General features: G+C 37.3%; 2 protein-coding genes across 28 annotated transcripts in view; both read left to right on the top strand.

Moving 5' to 3' along the window:
* The window catches only part of LOC125801750 (uncharacterized), an 11422-nt gene extending 10438 nt beyond the window's left edge, over nt 1-984 (top strand). The window contains exons 8-10 of the mRNA XM_049479004.1: nt 166-225; nt 534-645; nt 890-984. Coding sequence (XP_049334961.1) covers nt 166-225; nt 534-583 — 110 coding nt within the window. The 3' untranslated portion in view covers nt 584-645; nt 890-984. The remainder of the gene's footprint in view (nt 1-165; nt 226-533; nt 646-889) is intronic.
* LOC125780489 (scavenger receptor cysteine-rich type 1 protein M130-like) lies at nt 969-19642 on the top strand. Of its 27 annotated transcripts, XM_049478571.1 has the most exons (29): nt 969-1096; nt 1692-2000; nt 2410-2712; nt 2965-3273; nt 3366-3668; nt 4409-4723; nt 4856-5170; nt 5260-5577; nt 5763-6098; nt 6259-6564; nt 6666-6734; nt 7789-8097; nt 8210-8275; nt 8580-8725; nt 8855-8947; nt 9266-9340; nt 9522-9601; nt 11941-12040; nt 12302-12366; nt 12485-12508; nt 12630-14011; nt 14309-14489; nt 14613-14653; nt 14728-14793; nt 16750-16811; nt 17536-17633; nt 18587-18682; nt 18783-18853; nt 19089-19642. In XM_049478571.1, the coding sequence occupies exons 1-14, from the start codon at nt 1039-1041 to the stop codon at nt 8690-8692; spliced, it is 3429 nt and encodes a 1142-aa protein (XP_049334528.1). In that variant the 5' UTR covers nt 969-1038; the 3' UTR covers nt 8693-8725; nt 8855-8947; nt 9266-9340; nt 9522-9601; nt 11941-12040; nt 12302-12366; nt 12485-12508; nt 12630-14011; nt 14309-14489; nt 14613-14653; nt 14728-14793; nt 16750-16811; nt 17536-17633; nt 18587-18682; nt 18783-18853; nt 19089-19642. The 27 variants fall into 27 exon arrangements, with proteins under 27 accessions (XP_049334528.1, XP_049334530.1, XP_049334543.1 ...); XM_049478573.1 differs by lacking the exons at nt 12485-12508; nt 12630-14011 and adding an exon at nt 18145-18202; XM_049478586.1 differs by lacking the exons at nt 12485-12508; nt 12630-14011 and having other exon boundaries at nt 4856-4924.

Raw genomic sequence — 19642 nt, 5'->3', positions numbered from 1 at the left:
AAAGGGACACACTTGATTTGTCAACCAGTTCTGATCGCAGAGGGCGACTGTACCACTACATTGAAAACCCCTTAGTATTTTAAAAGTTTGAGTCTTTGAGTAACAGTGTCTTGCTGCCATCATCCTGATGCTGCTGTGCTGCAATGCATTTTTTTATTTTTACAGAAAACTATGGCGAGGTCTATGATATCATACCTGCTGAAGAGAGCCCACACATTACAACAGGTTTGGATATTTTAATACGTACGATTTATTGTGGACACATGGTAAACATGCAAATTATATTTGCTTTTCACCTTAATCAAAAATATATCTATATATGTCTGTGCAGCATACATTATTATGGTTTTCTATTCTTTTGGTATTAAATACTGTTAATGGAACTAATCATCTTCATCGCTGTATTTAAATAAATTATATTTCTCTGATTAAACGACATTAAATGCAATGACAAACTGAGACTTCCAGCACTAATACTTGCTTCAAATATAATTTCTAATATTTATATGCTGTTTTCCTTCCGTTATATTAAGACTATGATGATGTGGTGGAGGACGTACAGATGTCTGAAGAAGACGAATAGACCAACTGACAGAGATCGACCAGTCTGTCTACTAGGGAACAAAACATGCAAATTGTTTTTAGGTATCTTTTTTATCATTTTGTAACAAATATTATTCATTTTTGCTGGGTTTCTGCTATCTGAATTGAAAACAAAATATATGTATGTTTATATATATATATATATATATATATATATATATATATGGAGCTGTGGAGCTGTGTTAATTAGTGCTGACGCTTTTTAAAAATATGGAGAAATTAAAAAATGCTTCTTCTGATTTGTCACTGAAAATGTTTGATAATTTCCTCTCCTCTTTCTAATAAGGTCATAGTGAGTGTGATTGGCCGCTGTGGGGAATATCTCTCTCTCTCTCTCTCTCTCTCTCTCTCTCTCTCTCTCTCTCTCGAGTCTTATCTGGCTGAGTAGAGGTGAAGCTTGTTCTGCTGCTGAGTTAAGCAGTGTGTGTGCAAGAGATGGACATCCCAGTTCTACTCATTTTTCTATTGACCACTGTCACTCTCGTCACATCTGGTAAGTATAATATACTGGTAAAATATATATATCTTTACACTAACTTTGTGGACTGTATGTACACTGGCCTCTTTTTCTGTAAGGGTGTTATTGAAAGGGCAGTGAATGGTATGAATTCCATTATCCTTGAAGAACTTAACTACTTTCTCCACATCGGGCCAGGGATTGTCATGCACCATGGGGAAACCCTTACTGATCCACTACCAAATCAGACATGCTGAATGAGGTTGCATAATGTGGCATTTAATTGAAAACACTATTAACTTCAAACTGAGCAGGTGTCTCTGATAAGTAAATGAACAAGAATTATGTGAGAACTCTTTAAATAAACTATATAGAGTATATATTTACTTTTTCATCTTACATTCATGTGATGTACACTTTGCTATCATCCTGTCAGCCCATTTTAGTATTGCTATAGAAGTACAAATTAGTGAACTGATTTCTTATGATCTCTAAATGGGAGTGTTTGATATCCAGTAAGGTGTAATGATTTGGTCTAAACTGTATTTCAGCCTTATTTGAGTATTATTATTTGAGTATAAGTGTAATTATTCTCTGATTATCAGTATGTTTGTTTTTTTTCTCCACACAGGCAGTGTGAGGTTGGTGGATGGTGGAAGTCGCTGTGCTGGGAGAGTGGAGGTTCTTCATAGAGGACAGTGGGGAACAGTGTGTGATGATTACTGGGATATGAGAGATGCTGCAGTGGTGTGTAGAGAGCTGGGCTGTGGGGAAGCCATAGATGCACCACGGAGAGCTCTTTTTGGATCAGGATCAGGACCGATCTGGGTGGAATATGCTAACTGTGCTGGATCAGAGTCTTCACTGAAGAACTGTAGGTCTTATGATTGGGGTAGACAGAGATGTAATCATGATGAAGACGCTGGTGCTGTTTGTGCAGGTAAGATGCAAAAAAATAAAACGCATTACACAGAGATGTAAACAAATGTGATGAGGCCTGTGTTGGAATGTACTGAATGAATTAAACAACTGTTAGTTGTTTTATATACACCCCTGTAAAAAAACTTCTTTGTAACATGAAAAGTTTAAGCCTGAACCTAAATTCACTTTCATACACTTAATAAATAGATTATTACAGAGGTGGTTTTGAATGCTTTGGTTTAGAATTAGCAACTAAGAAATAATATATATATTTTTTTAACATCCTTGTATTTCAGTTAATGAAAAGTGCAAAATATAAAAATCACTGCCCCATATAAGTTTAATTCCCTCCTATTCAAATTAACCTCCCAATGCTGTGTGTTAATATTAACATACATGTTCTCTTTGCTCTTATAAACACATTGTAGAAGTCAGACTGGTGGGCAGATCTCACTGTTCTGGAAGAGTGGAGGTTCTTCATGGAGAGAGCTGGGTCACAGTGTGTGATGCTGACTTTAACCAGCAGGGTGCAGAGGTTGTGTGTCGAGAGCTGGGCTGTGGTTCTCCTGTGGAGGTTCTGGGAGCAGCTGCTTTTGGTAGAGGGAAGGGTCAGGTGTGGTCAGAGGAGCTTCAGTGTAGAGGAAACGAATCTCAGATTCACTTCTGTCCAAAATCATCTTCACTCAAACACAACTGCTCCCATGATAATGATGTGGGACTGGCATGTTCTGGTGAGAGCTACATATTTTATTTATTTTTTCTTTTTAGAGTCTTGATGAAAAGATGTTCTTTTTTTTAGTGGTCAGTGTATAATGTACTTCATGAAACACATTCTTCTTAATTCTTTTATTGATATAGTCCATATTTGTGCATGCTGGAATATAGCACATGTGAATAGCATTAAAATGACGTTTTACCAGATTTTAAAAGATGCAAAATGATGTTTGAGTTGTGCATGCAATCTTTCTCTTTCTGCTCTTTAGAAAGTGTGAGGTTGGTGGATGGTGGGAGTCGCTGTGCTGGGAGAGTGGAGGTTCTTCATAAAGGACAGTGGGGAACAGTGTGTGATGATAACTGGGATATGATAGATGCTGCAGTGGTGTGTAGAGAGCTGGGCTGTGGAGAGGCTGTAGGTGCACTTAGTGGTGCTTATTTTGGATCAGGATCAGGACCAATCTGCATGGATAATGTGGAGTGTAGAGAATCAGAATCCATACTAAAGAACTGTAAATCAGCAGGATGGGGTAAACATAACTGTAATCATCCTAAAGATGCTGGAGTCATCTGTTCAAGTGAGTTACACTAAAAACTTAGTATGAACTTCTGTAATCAAAAAACCTTTTAACCCACTGCATAATGTTTATTATATTTTGATCATACCTAGGAGTCAGGCTGGTTGGAGGTTCTCACTGCTCTGGGAGAGTGGAGGTTCTTCATGGAGAGAGCTGGGTCACAGTGTGTGATGCTGACTTTAACCAGCAGGATGGAGAGGTTGTGTGTCGAGAGCTGGGCTGTGGTTCTCTTGTGGAGGTTCTGGGAGCAGCTGCTTTTGGTAGAGTGGAGGGTCAGGTGTGGTCAGAGGAGCTTCAGTGTAGAGGAAACGAATCTCAGATTCACTTCTGTCCAAAATCATCTTCACTCAAACACAACTGCTCCCATGATAATGATGTGGGACTGGCATGTTCTGGTAGGTATTTCACTTCCTTTTGTCAATTTCACACAAAACACTGACAAAAACACACATCCACCAAATTCAGATAACAGACAGGTGAAGGAGACACAAATCCACCAGTTTGATTGATTTCTGTATTGCACAATATTATGAAAAAAGATATTAAGACATTAAAACATTAAGAAACCTTTAATTTGATTTGTCATTTATGTCCTTGAGGGCTAACCAGACTTTTTAAGTTTACAAGGAGTGCTGCAGAGAAGTCAAAAAGCAAAAGTTTTATACATATGAAAAAATGTTTAGACATTGACTATGTTGAATTGTTTTTGGTGACCATTTTAAAAGAAACTTACAAAGTCTTATTTTTTTATCTAAAACTACAAGTATGTTGTTGTTGTTTTTTTTTTTTTTTTTAAATGTCTACCATTGATTTACAGGCAGTGTGAGGAATAATAAATTATTTCATTTAGACTAAGATGAGTAATATTTAAGGAACTACACATACAGTGTGTAATGCAACATGTCAGATGTGTGGCATTCCTAATGTGCTTTCACTAATGTGATTTTGCGATGTGGTAGAGTGCTGATCGTGGGTCCAACAGTATCCAGCACTTTTTAGTGGATAAGTGGATTGACCTGTCAATGTGTTTAGCCATGGCATAGCACATCTTTCTTCTGGCTAGCCTTGTAATCTGATGCTTTCTTCTGGGTGCAGTGTTTTTTGATGATCAATGTACACAAATACTATACTGTAGGTGACAAGCGAAGACTTGTTGGTGGTCCTAACGCATGCTCTGGGAGAGTAGAGAAGCTTCATCGGAATTCTTGGCTTCCAGTGTGTGATGCTGACTTTAACCAGCAGGATGCAGAGGTTGTGTGCAGCTGGGAGCTGGGCTGTGGTTCTCCTGTGGAGGTTCTGGGAGCAGCTGCTTTTGGTAGAGCAGAGGGTCAGATGTGGTCAGAGGAGCTTCAGTGTAGAGGAAACGAATCTCATATGTACCTCTGCCAGACATCTCCTTCCTTGAAACCCAACTGCTCTCACAACAAGGATGTGGGACTAAGATGCTCTGGTATGATGAAGTATGTTTGTAAAATATTTAGATTAGTACTAAACTGTGAGCAATTAGTTTGTAATTACTGTATTTTTTTTTTATTATTGTATTGTATTATTGTTGCCTACTATTTTTCCTCTGTAAATTCAGGTCACACTCAGGCTCGGCTGATGAACGGCTCAGATTCCTGTTCTGGTCGAGTGGAGCTCCAGTACCTCAGTGAGTGGGGTACAGTGTGTGATGTAAGCTGGGATATGAGAGCTGCCAGTGTCCTCTGTGCTCAGCTGAAGTGTGGGAGTTCTGTGGCTGTGTTGGGGTCAGACTGGTTTGGGGAGGGGAGTGGCCGGATCTGGGCTGATGTGTTTGATTGTCAGGGAAACGAAACACACCTGTTAAAATGTCCCATTTCATCATGGAGTCGAACTGCATGCTCTCATAAACAGGATGCTGGAGTTATCTGTAGTGGTGAGATCTTACAGTTGCAGTATAATAAATAACTGAAAGTTTATTACTCCCTCATTTTAAGCCAAGTAATATTTTTTTTTTCTCTTCAGGTTCTTCTCTGGCGTCTCATGAGGGAGGAGTGCGGTTGTCTGGAGGGATGGAGTGTGAGGTGGAGGTGTTCTTCAGGCAGGACTGGAGGAGAGTTCTGCTGGACTCCTGGAGTGAGTCTGAGGTCTCTGTGGTCTGCAGACAGCTGGGCTGTGGTTCTGTACTCAACATCTCCAGCTCCTCTTCATCCAGTCCTGAACACAGCTACATGTGTGTTTCGGGTTTCAACTGCTCTGGGAGTGAAGCTCATCTGAGGAACTGCAGCAGCTCACAAGCAGTTAACTGCAGCTCCACAGAACAGATCTACATCACCTGCTCTGGTAAGCATTGCACAGTTAATATATGTATAATTTTATTTGTATGTATGATAACATGCAAAAGTGCCTCTATTATCCATATTTTTGAACATTTGAGAATAATTATTTGGCAAATATGAGTACATATACACAACACATATCATGTGAAAGGAGTTTGAAAACATCTTTTGTATTTGTGTAAATTTTAGGTACATCTAACACAGTCCACAGCTCCATCAGGCTGGTTGGTTCTGGGGGAGACTGTGCAGGAAGGCTGGAGGTTTTCCACAGTGGATCATGGGGGACAGTGAGTGATGAATTGTGGGATATTGAGGATGCGCAGGTGGTCTGCAGGCAGCTGCAGTGTGGAGTGGCCCTCAGTGCTCCAGTACCAGTACCAGCCCGGTTTGGATCTGGAACTGGACCCATTTGGCTGAATGAGGTGGAGTGTGAGGGGAACGAGGCGTCTCTGTGGAACTGCAGATATCAGCTGTGTGGAGAGGATGAATGTGGACACAAGGATGATGTAGGAGTCGTGTGCTCAGGTACTTCGTATCTTGAATTGCTCAGTTTGTAATGATCTTGTAATCAAGTACCAATGCCCTATCTATGTACAACTGGAGGTACATTTTGAATAATTAAAGAAGAAACTTTTGCACGTTTAAATCAATGTGCATAACTAGCTAGCTATCTTTCTCCCGCCAGAGTATAAAGAGATCAGACTGACTGAGGGCTGTGAGGGGAATCTGGAGGTGTTCTATAATGGAACCTGGGGGAATGTGTGTGTAAATGGGATGACTGATGAAACGGCAAAATTGATCTGTCGAGAGCTGAACTGTGGAAGAACTGGCAGTGAGTCTTGGTCTAAAGCAAGAGTGGAATCAGCTCCTAACTGGCTGGATAATGTAAAATGTAGGAAACATGACTCCACTCTGTGGCACTGTCCATCTTCTTCCTGGGGGGAGAACAGGTGTGATAATCGCAATGAGGTTGCTTGCATTACCAGCTCAGGTAGGCAGATATGATGAGGTGTTAAAGACTTTAAAGAATGCTAGAACTAATGTAGTTTGTAATTGGAATTTCATAATATTTGATTTTTTGTCCTACCACAGAGAATGGAAATACACTAGATTTGACAAATTGGCTGTGTGATTCATCTCCTCATGAGAGACCGTGCTCAAGTAAGAAAACTTATCATTATCAAAATGATCATGTCTTTGATAAACTACATTTTCTTTCTTTTTGACTGCATGTTCTGCCAGCATGCTTTCACTAATAAACAATTCTTGTCTTTGCTCGCACTGTTTTATTTGTAGTTTGCATATTTTTTTGCACTTTAACATATTTTAGATAACACTTCTACAGTGATATTTTTAACAAAGGTTTAGAGAGGGATTCTGGGTAATGGAGTCCATCAGAGTGTCTATGTAAGTCTGAGGAATTCAGGTGTAGACAGGACAGGTGTGGTGGATGGGGGTGGGTAATATGGCCCTAAAACAATATCACGATATTTCATGGCATTTATCGCGATAACAGTACTCTTGGTGATATGACAAAACACTGAATTAAAGATATTATTTTAAAAATACACTACTGAAACAAAATAAAAATTAAATTCCGTTTTTGCATATGATATGGCACCCCCCCCCAAACTACGATATAAAAAAATACAAGACTTTTTATCAGATGGTAACAGACATCAGTGATCAAGAAAGTCATGATACTATTAATGCACTCTATATAATCGAGGATTAAAGTAAAATGAATAATATTGGACAGATAAAAACAGCAACCCCAGTGGTGCCCTGCAGTGATAATTAGGGGTGGGTGATATGGCACGATATTTCAGGGTATAGTATCGTTTTTTGCGTTTGATACGATATGGCACATCCCTAGTGGTGGAAATAACAGGTGTAACAGACAGCTTGCTGAAGACAGACAAACTACACTCTATTAGAAGCAATATCTTATTTAAAAAAATATTAGTTTAAAAAAATCAACTGTTTCAACTAAAACGGTAAAACAAGGTAAGTGCTTTTTTTACTATGGCTACTTCTGTTTTTTTTTTTCTCCTGCTCTCTTCTGCTTGTATATATTTTTCATCTTACAATGCTTTTTTGTGGTTCACCACATCTCTATAAGAACATATTTCATCATACAGTATATACGACTGTTGTAAATGTTTGTAAGACTTTGATGGATAATCATTTTTTTCCCTCTGTGGTGTGTTTGTAGAGCACATTCCTCTGAGGCTGAGGGGAGGAGTAGGAAGCTGTTCTGGATGGCTGCAGGTGTATCATAATAAAACATGGTGGTCTGTATGTGGTGATCTCTGGGACATCAGGGATGCTCAGGTGATCTGCAGGCAGCTGGGTTGTGGGCCGGCGCTGAGTGCTAATAGAAGAGCTGCTGATGGTTCTGGTGGAGGAACTATCTGGATGAACAGAGTGAAGTGTAGAGGGAATGAGATTCACCTGTGGGACTGTCCTCATTCCCTGAAGAACCACACTGACTGCTCCCACAGTGCTGGAGTCACTTGTGGAGGTCAGAGGAACAGACACAACTGAATATATTTGCCTCCTAACTGTTACAGAAACTTTACACATGCTTGAGAAAAATACTTACATCACATTGTTATTTTATGCTCACTCACTAGGCTTCCTGTATCATACTTTCCCTTTAAATAATAAAAGAGGACAGATGGGACATTTTGTCTTGCAAGGTCAGGGACCACTTTTCTCCATTGTAAACAGGCTTGATAGCAACTTCGGAAACTATTGTTGATCATAATGTTGGTCACACACATTTGGTTTCCATCATTTAATAATTGTAATGTTTTTGGGAAGGATAGAAAGTAACAATAGTGAGTCTGTATGTGCTTTGCACCAGTCTGTCTAGATCATTCTGTGTTTATAGACATTTCATATGTCATCTTCCATAATATTCATCACAAAATTATTCACATCCAATAAAATGACTGTGTTCATGTATAAATTGTCTATACATTTTGTATATTTGTTTTTTAGATTCTCAACCACAGACAATAAGAATCATAAACTCCTCCACCAGCTGTTCCCTCCATCTATCCAGTGTCTCTCCTGGTTCTGGGATCTGTGCTCTTCCTGGCCTTAGTGCTTAGTGCTGTTTTATCAGAACAGAGTGCTCAGGAGAGGTAGGGGGATTCAGAGATCATCTACAATCCACTTTCTGTACTTTCTCTAATCATCATTAGTACTTCAATCTGTCATCAGTCTTCTCTTCTACTGAACTGACTCCATGTTTCTCTCTGTCTCTCTCACAGTGATCTCTAAGAGGAGGAAGACTTCAGCTGAGCCTGTCTATGAGGAGATTGACACCAGGCTCATCCCTAAAAGAATTACTGTCTCAACTGAAAGTAAGAGTAAAATGTTTTTTTTTTTCTCTCAAAGCAGAAATGTCTGGTCTTTACAGAAATAATGTAGCAGTTAATCAAATACTTGTCAGATAACTCTCTTTTCATATTGTTATATTTTAGTAGTGTTTTTTTGTAGATTTTCTTCCTTTGTTAATAAATTACACCAATTTATCTATCTTTTCTTCCCACTGAATAATGTTACACACTTACACATGTGAAGATAAAATTATGTTTTTAGGAATAAAATATATGTAAATGAAATAAAAAGCCAACTGAAAATACATATTAGTAATATCAGTTTATTCTAATATGTTTTAGGTAAAGCAGATAATGAGGAAATGCAGTTAAGTTATGATGTCATTTTTGCTGGACAAACACCTGACAGTGCAGCAGGTGTGCTTCTGTTTTTTTATCTGTCCTTATCACTAATGCCTATTTGCATCTCTGCAGAAAAAAAAAATATATATATTTCTTCAACTTTCCCATGTATAAAGCTAGCAATTTAAAAGAGAAAGATATCAGATGAAATGACCAATATCAGTCATTAAGAATTTTGTTTCTTTTTTTTTTGCAGAGGAAGAACCAGATAATTACGATGATGTTATTGTGGAACAAAACTCAAACATTGTGATGGGTCTGTAGAGTTATGTATGAGTGAGCAAATTCTAATCTTAACAACTAAAACATCCCTAATAAAAGTCATGTTCACTTTATTTTTGTTAGGAAACATGCTGGAGCACTGTGAAGTTTTAAATTAAGGGAAGAAATTAGTCCCCCTGTGTTAAAAAAAAAGCTTCTTTTACCCGGTGAAAATAGTCACACTTCCATTACATTATGCTAACATTACTTTGTTTTAAAGCAACTGACCTATAAAGATAGTGAGCCAAATTTAGGTCGAGCCAAGTTTATGAAACTACACACTTTTACTGCAGTACAGATTTACACTCTCTACTAAATAATCCATCTCAAAAGCAGAAAAAAAACGTACTTTATACTGGGAGGCTAGATCGTTAAATATAGGGAGTATAGGGAATGTTTTCTTCTGATTTTGAGCTGGACTTTTTAGCAGGGTCAACATTACTGGCTTTCAGGAGCCTAATCTTTAAATTCTTAACAATTAGCTATATTGTAGCGAAGCTGCTTTTATATTCTGTTCACTGTGAATTCACTGTTCTGTTCTGTGCTGGGCTTGTGATTGGGGTAGGGGGAGGGGCAGAGCAGGAAAGTGTGTGTGTGTGTGTGTGTGTGTGTGTGTGTGTGTGTGTGAAGGGAGAGAGAGAGAGAGAAGAGCTGCCCGTGAGTGTGTGCTGAGAGTGAGAGCTAGAGTTAACCAGTTAGCACTAGCCTTTTGTTATTTTTCGTAGTGATGGGCATAACAGCTCTTTTAGATGAACTGAACCATTAGAATAAGTTCTCTAAAAAGATGGGAGACGGAAAGGTCTCCCGTTTTTTTTACAAGTGTTGTAAAAATATATATAAATAACAAATATTGAAATATGTAACTAAATGTTGGGTTTATTATACAATATCGTATAATAAACCCAACATTTAGTTACATATTTCAATATTTGTTATTTATATATATTTTTACAACACTTGTAAAAAAAACGGGAGACTTTTCTTATTATGTTATTTGTAATGTGATTTTATATATATAAATCACATTACAAATAACATAATACGAAAAATAAGTATGAACTTCTGCAACATAGATATTACATTAAGAGCAAAATTAACATAAAAAAATTTACATTCAGAAGAAAGTATCAACTTCAATGTGCAATCAAATTGAAAATAAATAGCGTAACTGTAGTGCAAAACAAAAGGTCAAGAAACTAAAATAAATACATATAAATAAAACAAAGACACATCCATACGCTCACTGTTGTGGGTGCAGAACAAATTAAATCCAAACAGGATCATCATGATAAAGGTGGCCTTATGCCCTTTACTTCAGAAACTTTGTCTATTGGTTATGAATATGCTTGTTATACAACTATTATTACTAATAGTAATAATATTATAAAAAAATAACCACGATAACAATATACGTTATTATTACTATTACCAGGCCTCAACCTTGTTTTAATTTTCTCGAGAGCGCCAGCCCTGATAACAGTTCAGTGAGTGACCGAATCACTGAGTGAACGAGAGCACCAGCCCTGATAACAGTTCAGTGAGTGAAGGAATCGCTGAGCATTGAGCAAGTTTCCTCGCAATGAGAGTCTCCGCCACCAGATTCGCCGGTGATTCAGTGATTCACAGACCACACAGCAGTTCCCCTGCCGGCCTGTGGGGTCGCTGCTGAGCTTAACTACTGAACTGAGAAATGAACGAAATGAACAGCAACCTGTGTTCTAAGTTAAGTCAATAAAGCGAATTAAACTGCCTACTCGGTCCTTCTTTCAGAGTCCAGGCGGACGCTACAATATATTTAAAACCCCTTCAGTCCAGTAACAGCTGTGTTTATTTGTTTTTTAAAGTCACTGGTTAGCACTGGTTGATCTCAGTTCATAATATTGCAGCAAATATCCAGCACAACAAACCCAGCTTTAAACCCAAACCATCACTGTATAAACAGAGACAGAGGAGAAGTTTTCTTTCAGAAACAGCGAGGGTTACCTGCGTGTTTACTAATCCGTTACTCGTTCGTGCTGGCGTTAAGATCATTTGCACGTTAGGTGGATTTACAGGGCTAACGTGTATTTATCTTATTAATCTTTAGTGATAGCAGGTAAAATCTTGGCAATGAAAGCTATGAGTCTCGTGGCTCGAGTTTATGGGGCGTTTGGGGACAGTAGAACCAAAACAGCTTAGCTATGTAAGTTAGTTTGCTAACTTACGGAGCTACTTCATGACGCAGATTAGTCCATTCATCATTAAATTATCATACAATGCAAAGAACAAATGCTGTGTTCAGATGATGTGGTAAACTATTCATCTACATGTTGTTCTTTCTTAGCTATTCATGTGATTTTCTCTATCATTAACAGGGTGGTGAGCTTCCTGAGGGCTTTGAGGATAGTTATCCTGGTGCGTGTCTTTCGTCTGGCCTCTCAGAAGAAAGATCTGGAGAAGGTCACTAGAAGAAAGGTGAGGATCTAAATGGGTGCTGGCCATCATTCTTTTATTTTAATTAAATTATATCAATTATTCATATAGATTCTAATGAAATGTTAAACTTAATTACAGTTTGATTATTTCATCATGATTCAGAGAGAATTAAATAAAAAAATTAAACAATTTGATGTATTTAGAAATAGGTTGGAAAATTATTAAAATCCATCAAATCCTTTTAAAATACACCCAAGTTACTGTTTGTATGCTGATTTGTGGCATTTGTGAATCTTGCAGGTATCTGAGAACAAAAGGCGGTAACAAAAAGGATGGATTTGATTTGGATCTCACCTATGTCACAGGTTGGGATGCTTTACCTAATTATGTAATCTTATTTGAATCTAGATTTTCTGCTTTTGGTTTGGGATCCAATAGTTAATAATGTTTGTTGCCGTGTCTTTTCCCTCACCTGGAAAGCAGGCACTCTACAGAAATCCCATAAAAGTAAGCTTAACAATTAAGAAAATAAAATAAAACTGAAAAGTCTGTAGAAGGCAATTATTTAAGCTGAATTATTGATTTAAACAGATTTTTATGTAACAATGTTACAATTTGCTGTATTTAGGAAGCTGCCATATTTCTGGACACAAAGCATCCTGATCATTACAGAGTTTACAATCTCTGCAGTAAGTTAGATCATGAAAAACCTGGAAAAGTCAAGGAACTTGAAAATAGTCATTTTCAGGCCTGGATAAGTTTTGGAAAAAAAAACAAAGTCAAAGTCAAATTTACTCTTTGTGATCTTTGTGTTTCCATTTATTGACTCTGTTTATCGACTCCGTTTATCGACTCTGTTTATCGACTGAGAAAAGCTATTTAAAAAATAATTTGATAACTTGATTGGAGTTTCAGATGGAATATAACTGTAAATTCACAGAGAAAAATCTAGGTGTTTAGGCTGTAATTAAGCTCTTGCTCTCTTCCACTCTTTGGGAAGCATATTGGTTATATATGCAAGTAAATTACCAGTAATGGTGAAGGCAACATTTAAACAGATGCATTTAAAAGCTGTTAAAAAAATAAAGAATCTACACAATATAGACACAACCTAAACATATTCCCTGACAGCCAGATATATGCCAAATTAGTTTATTTAAAAATTGATTCTGTTCAAAGTTTTAAACAGAAGATTCTATATCATGTTTGATGAAAGTGTGAAATACTGTTTACAGGTTAAACATTAGAAATGTTTATCAGTGTTTAAAATGGGCCTGAGCTGATTAATACATCAGTGCAGAGTGAAGTAATTCATTTTATTATTGAAGATTGTGTCTTAGCATTGCTTAAATAAATGTTTTTTTTTAATTATTTAAATATATTTAATGTAAATATAGGCCTACTATAATCAATTTTGATATACATTCTTGTCTACTCTGATGTTTTAAACACGCTATGGTCATTAAAATGTGCTGCGAAAGCATAGAAAAGGCACAGAAAATAATTTAAATTTATAGGTTAACACTATTTGTAATCTACATGTGTATACATATTTTACCCTTGTTTTCTTTTTTTCCAGAGGGAATTATAAAATAAGCTAAAGACTTTCATGTTTACTACAACTTAATTATTAATCATGTACCAGTGTTTTATAGCAAATGTAACCAAAAAATGTCCCACATTATATGTCCCAGGTGTTAATTTTTTGCATTGTCAGCGATACCAGACGCACATTCACACACACAATGGAAACATGAAAAGCTAGACGTGCTAATGAAACGTAAAATACTACTGCTTTTACTACTGTTGATGTTTGGTGCAGCCATCTTGCGTTCTGAACTTGTGGGTTTATTCCAGTTGAAATGTTCTACTTAGAACTTGGAAATTTCCAGTTCTGAATTCCTACTTCAGATGGAATGCAGTATAAGGATTCACATTAGAGCTCGACCCAACCTGCCCCATACACTGTCATTTTGAGCCAAAGCCCGAATTAAACCTGACATTTTTTGAGTAAGTAGAGCATTAAAACTGAGCTTTTAAAAACATTTTCGTTCTGTTTAGAATGAGTGAAGAATGAATAAGACCTATTATTTAAGAAAAATATTATTAATTATTAGGAACAGATCTCCAAAAGATTATAACATGAACAATGCAAACAATGATCCAAAGGCCTAAACATTAGGCTACAACAATGTCTGAATGACTTTCCTCTAATCTAGTATAATATAACATGGTTTAAGAAAAGAAAATAAATTCTTTTATAATTTTATTTATATTTTTTTCCCATTTTCTCCCCAATTTACACAGCCAACCCACTCGTTAGGACTCCCCCTATCACTAGTAATGCCCCAACACACCAGGAGGATGAAGACTAGCACACTCTTTCTCCGATACATGTGAAGTCAGCCACCGCTTCTTTTCGAGCTGCTGCTGATGCAGCATTGCCAAGCAGCCAGCACATTTGGAGGAAAGCGCAGCGGCAGGTGAAGTGCGTAATATGGACAGTGTGCACTTTGCACTTTTTAAAAACAGTTTGATTTGTTTCTGCTATATTTTGATTCATAGCTTTATATAAAATGAAAATAACTTATAACTATATTATTTTCTTTAGCCCGAGGAACCTGAGGAAAGTGGTGGGAAATCTCGAGCCAGGTCAGACCTTGGGTTGGGTTTGGGCAGAGAACCTAAGCTCTTATTCACATATTGAACTTTGTGTGTGTTCTCAGTGACATGTTGAACTACACTGCCAGTTTGAGGGAATGTCATTGCCATCCACTGCAAAGGAGGCAAAGGTGATGCTGAAGTTTTCACTGATTTAAAGACATCATCAATGTTTTCTATATGTATTTGATTTGATTTTTAGGTTAACCCATCACCATAGTTGTTCAGCTGAATGTCTAAAGCCATATCCAAACTGGATTCACTTATTCATTTTAGCTGAGGAGGTTTTTTTTTTCTTCCTTCATGGCACGGATATGTCAGGGTGTAGCAAATCTCAGGTGCATGCTTTATACAGCAGTCAAATTCAGAAGGTGAACCACATGACTCCTCAGAGGTGCAGAGCTTCTCTCAGCTTAAGGCAAGTGATTGTGTAGCATAGCCTGTTGCCTACATACAGCTCTGAAAAAAATAGAGACCACTTAAAAATGATCAATTTCTTTGATTTTACCAATTTTTACCAAATTGAATATAATCAAGAGGAAGATGGATGATCACAAGCCATCAAACAACAAACAAAGCTGAACTGCATCTTTTTTTGGTATTTCAGCTGTTTATAATTTTCTGCAAATAAATGCTCTAAATTAAAATATTTTTATTTGGAATTTGGGAGAAATGTTGTCCATAGTTTATAAAATAAAACAGCAATATTCATTTTACTTAAACATATACCTATAAATTGCAAAATCTGAGAAACTTGATTCAGAAACTAAAGTGGTCTCTTTATTTTTTTCCAGAGCTGTTTGTTATGAACATGTTACTGTATTTCTGTATTTATTGTAAGTTGGTTATAATATTCTTATCACATGTTTTTGATGGGGAATGCAATACGTAAAATGATTAGCTGCTCCCACCTGAGTCATTTAAGCAAAGAATACTGTATTTTCCTGATGTCATGAAGAAAAAATGCATTACTCCATTGATAAAGCTAATCGCTTCACAATAGGGTTTATGTTGGGTGTCTGAAGTTTGCTCTGCAGCTTAACTCCGTGGGTGATCCAGCCAAAATCTGCTGGACACTTATAGCCACTTTGTTAGTCCTGGGCAAAAATCAATATGCAGTCACTTCTAACTGCAGTTAGTTGTCTCAAATAGATTTGCTTACGAATTGACTTGACTTGAATTGTGTGACCAATATTTTACTCTCCATAAAAGCAGAAAAAGGTTTGTTGCATAGCTACAGTTTGTACTTCTGTACTTTTTTATAGAGAAGTGTTACACGGGGGGTCATAAACCTGAAGAAACCTAAAGCAATTCTGTTTGAGAGAGTTGTTTTAGGCAGGTGTGTAAGACTTTAGGTATACAGTTCACACATGACTGTCCTGGTGACTGCAACAATCAGGGGAAACAGTGAGGAAACTAAAACTAGCAAAAGTATTTAATCAAGATTTTGATTAATTTTACTGTCTTTCTGTTTTTATTGTCTCTCCATCTCTGCTACAAATGAAAGGCTTAATCTCTGTTTGGGAAACCAAACCATGGACACAGAACACAGTTAATTAAATGGAATTCAATGTTAAAGATACAGTACTAATAATATTCACTGCTGAAATGGTTCCCACTTCCTGCTAAGGTGCTGCTACATGGCTACTGTGTTGTGTTCCTAGCTGATTTCTGTGCAGTTGTATTCCAGATGGTTGCTAGGGTCTTTAAGGTGGTTGTCGAGTGGTTACTCTGGTAACCCGTTTAACAATGAGCCAAATATATTTTGTACCAAATATAGATGTAGAATGTTGTACAATTTTAAGATCTTTTAATAATCGCATGAGGTTTAGTAAATTTCGAAAGTAGACGCTGTATTTTATTTTTCATATTGTACACTGTTTATGCTTATGCCCGGCTGTCCTCTTCTTCTTACGTATGTAGTCTCATAGACGGCAGGGGTGCCAGACTAAAGAAACAAACACACAATGGCTGACCAGCTGAATTTAAGTTAAAAGAAAATGTGTTTGTAATGTAATATTTGATAAGGGCCCTTGAGCATTTCGAATCAAGTCAGCTTGAGAACTGTTTTTTTTCTGTTGCAACAGGGCGCACGGGTACGATGGTGTGTACATGGTTGATTGACAGCGTTTAGTTTGAGAGTGCGCAGGTACTGTATTTCTCCTGAGGTGAGGTGAATGTGTATGTATATATTCAGTGTGTCAGAACTGCTCCTTTAGTTTCTGCTGTGCTCAGTTGAAGACTGAGACCAAGTAGTTAAACATACAGCTCTGGGGAAAAAAAATGGTTTTCATGCATCTTGGCATGTTCTCCTCCACCAGTCTTACACACTGCTTTTGGATAAGTTTATGCCATTCCTGTTGCAAAAATTCAAGCAGTTCAGCTTGGTTTGATGGCTTGAGATTATCCATCTTCCTCTTGATTATATTCCAGAGGTTTTCAATGAGATTTTTAAGTGTTTTTTTTTTCCAGAGCTGTATGTCTGCACTCTCCTACAAAAGTATTGAAACACTGAGGCCAATTGATTTTTTTTCTTCTGCTCTAGTGAAAACATTTTGGTGTAACAAAAATATAATTTAAAGATGAATATTGAAGACAAATTGGTAAGTTCGGACAAAAGCTGAATTGTTGACCTTTTGTCTCCTATTCATCTTTTAATGTCAAACCCAATTTGTTTTCAGTCTAAAGCAGAAATAAAGAAATGAGACTGACTTATCAAGTACTTTTGGGGGGCAGTGTATGTTTAGGGGCTGTTTCCTGTGTAGTTCCAATTAAAATCTGCAGTCAGTCTGCTCCTTTCAGAGTGACTGCACTGTTATGTATATTGGTTATGTAATTTAATGCTCCTGGGCATTGCTGTGTTTGTTGTGCAGGTGTGGGAAAGGGCAATGGCAGTGATCTGAAGGTGCGGATCATAGTGAAAAGAGAGCAGGTGTTCCAGTGTGTCTGTGCCACGCAGACGAACTGTAGGGTAAGCTAACTTTTAAAGGTTTTCTACAGTATAAACCTGTATTTACTTCCTCATAGTCAAATGACAAGAGTAGTTTCAGTACAAAAAAGTGAAAAACTGTGAACCTTAAACACAGTGGTTTCCTAATTAAAACCAGAGCTATATGGCATATCCAGAACAGACATGTGAAGTGGGCTAATCCCACAACCCCTAAATGATTTAGTAGTTTAGGGTGATTTCACACCTACTTTTTTATGTGTCAAAATAAACTGTTCATATTTACGTGTAGTGCTGTTTGTTTGGACATGGATGAGTACAGTAATCACAACTGCAATGAGACTGCTGAGAACTGTTGGTCTGAACTCTGAATTGGTTGGTTTGTGATGTGAACATGATCTGACCTTGATCCAACCCATCTGTCAAGCATACTCTGTCAGTTTTAAGATGTGGAGTCAGTCAAATGAACACATGCCACCTCTGCTGTTGTTCCATGTTAAACTGCACAGAAATCTGTTTACTTTCTTGCTCCCAGCCAAGACAGCTCTGACCAACAACCAAACAGATTACAAAGATTGTTGTGACTCGTTTTGGTGAGCTTGAATTTTATCCTCTGTTAAAACAACAAACCATGAGGGAAATGCTCCAAGAGAATCAATTAATTACCTGACTTGGACCAGAGCAAACAAACTATAGTGTGAAAAAACATACACTAAGATTTTGTACATACATACACTAGTGAAAGCGTTTGTGAATCGGTATCATCTTAACCCCAAATCATATTTTAAATATGTACTAAAGAACAACTTTTAAATATTCAATAAGCTCATAATATTGAACCTTTAAAGACAGTAGCAGCCCACTAAAAACATAAATCACATTGTAATTGTTGGGAAAGGTCTTTCAGATGTTTGTCTTATGTTCCTTTGTGTTTATTTTACTGTTCGCTCATATACTGTGTTCTCATATTTTACCAGCTGTTCCCAGATACTGAAAACAATGCCGTGGTGATCAGCTTTCAGGAAGGGCCAGTGGTTTGTGGTGATGTTAAGGTCATGTTTGAATCCAGGGCTGTAAGTTCCCAATCTATTGTAACGTAAGAATGATTTTATGGACATCGTTTTTTCCAGTTGTTTGGCAAAATGTTTTTTCTCTATTGTTCTCTATGCCCAGGGTCTTCCAAAGGGGTATGAGGACTATCCTTTCTATTTCTGGTTCAACACTTCATTTGTAGAGAACAACAGGTGAGTTTTTTGCTGTCCATTGTCCTCAGAAGCAGACACTGGCTTTGTTTACCTACCAGACCACTCTGGTTTTAGATTTTATATATAAAAATGCCAGGCCACTTAATTCATTAATTAGAATATTTTGATATTTTGTCCCCTCTCAGTTTAGTAACATTACTGCTTTCAATGTAAAACGAAAAATCATATGGACTGCTGCTTGAATGCAATCTATAATGCTTTGGTCCCAAAACAGGCTCTATCTGTCAAGGGAGGAACTGGACAACCCACGTAAGTCCAAAACCTGGGACATCTACAAGGAGGACTTTGGTGTGACCGTGTCTTTCAGTGACCCTGCACTTATGTAGCAGACGACACTTGCTTGTGTATCTCAACTAAAACCCTTAAGCCCTGCACAAGGTCTAAATCTTTGCTCTAATGTAGGTTTTCACACACTTATAAAAGGTGAGTGATGTTTAGGGATTGGATTCGGGCTATATAACCTCAACTTTATGTCCATCCCCCATCTTCACTGTAAGAGCTTTTTACTGAGCCGTGCGTTACACCACAATATTATGCATTTGTTTGTCAAATGTTTTTTTTGTCTTTAAATGAAGACAAATGTTTGTGTCAGTTTAGCATATTAAGCCTCCAAAATGTAAATCTTACTCTTTAAGCTTGAGTGTACATCAAATAAAGCAATCGAGGCTGCCACTGTGAAATGGTCAATGGTTATGTGTGCAGAAACATGTTTTTGTAGTACACATGTATTGAAATAAATATTAATGTCTCTGTAACACTTGTCTGTCA

This window comes from Astyanax mexicanus, chromosome 4 (genome assembly GCF_023375975.1).
Source record: "Astyanax mexicanus isolate ESR-SI-001 chromosome 4, AstMex3_surface, whole genome shotgun sequence".
NCBI lineage: Eukaryota > Metazoa > Chordata > Actinopteri > Characiformes > Acestrorhamphidae > Astyanax > Astyanax mexicanus.
This window is presented reverse-complemented; position numbering and strand designations above follow the sequence as displayed.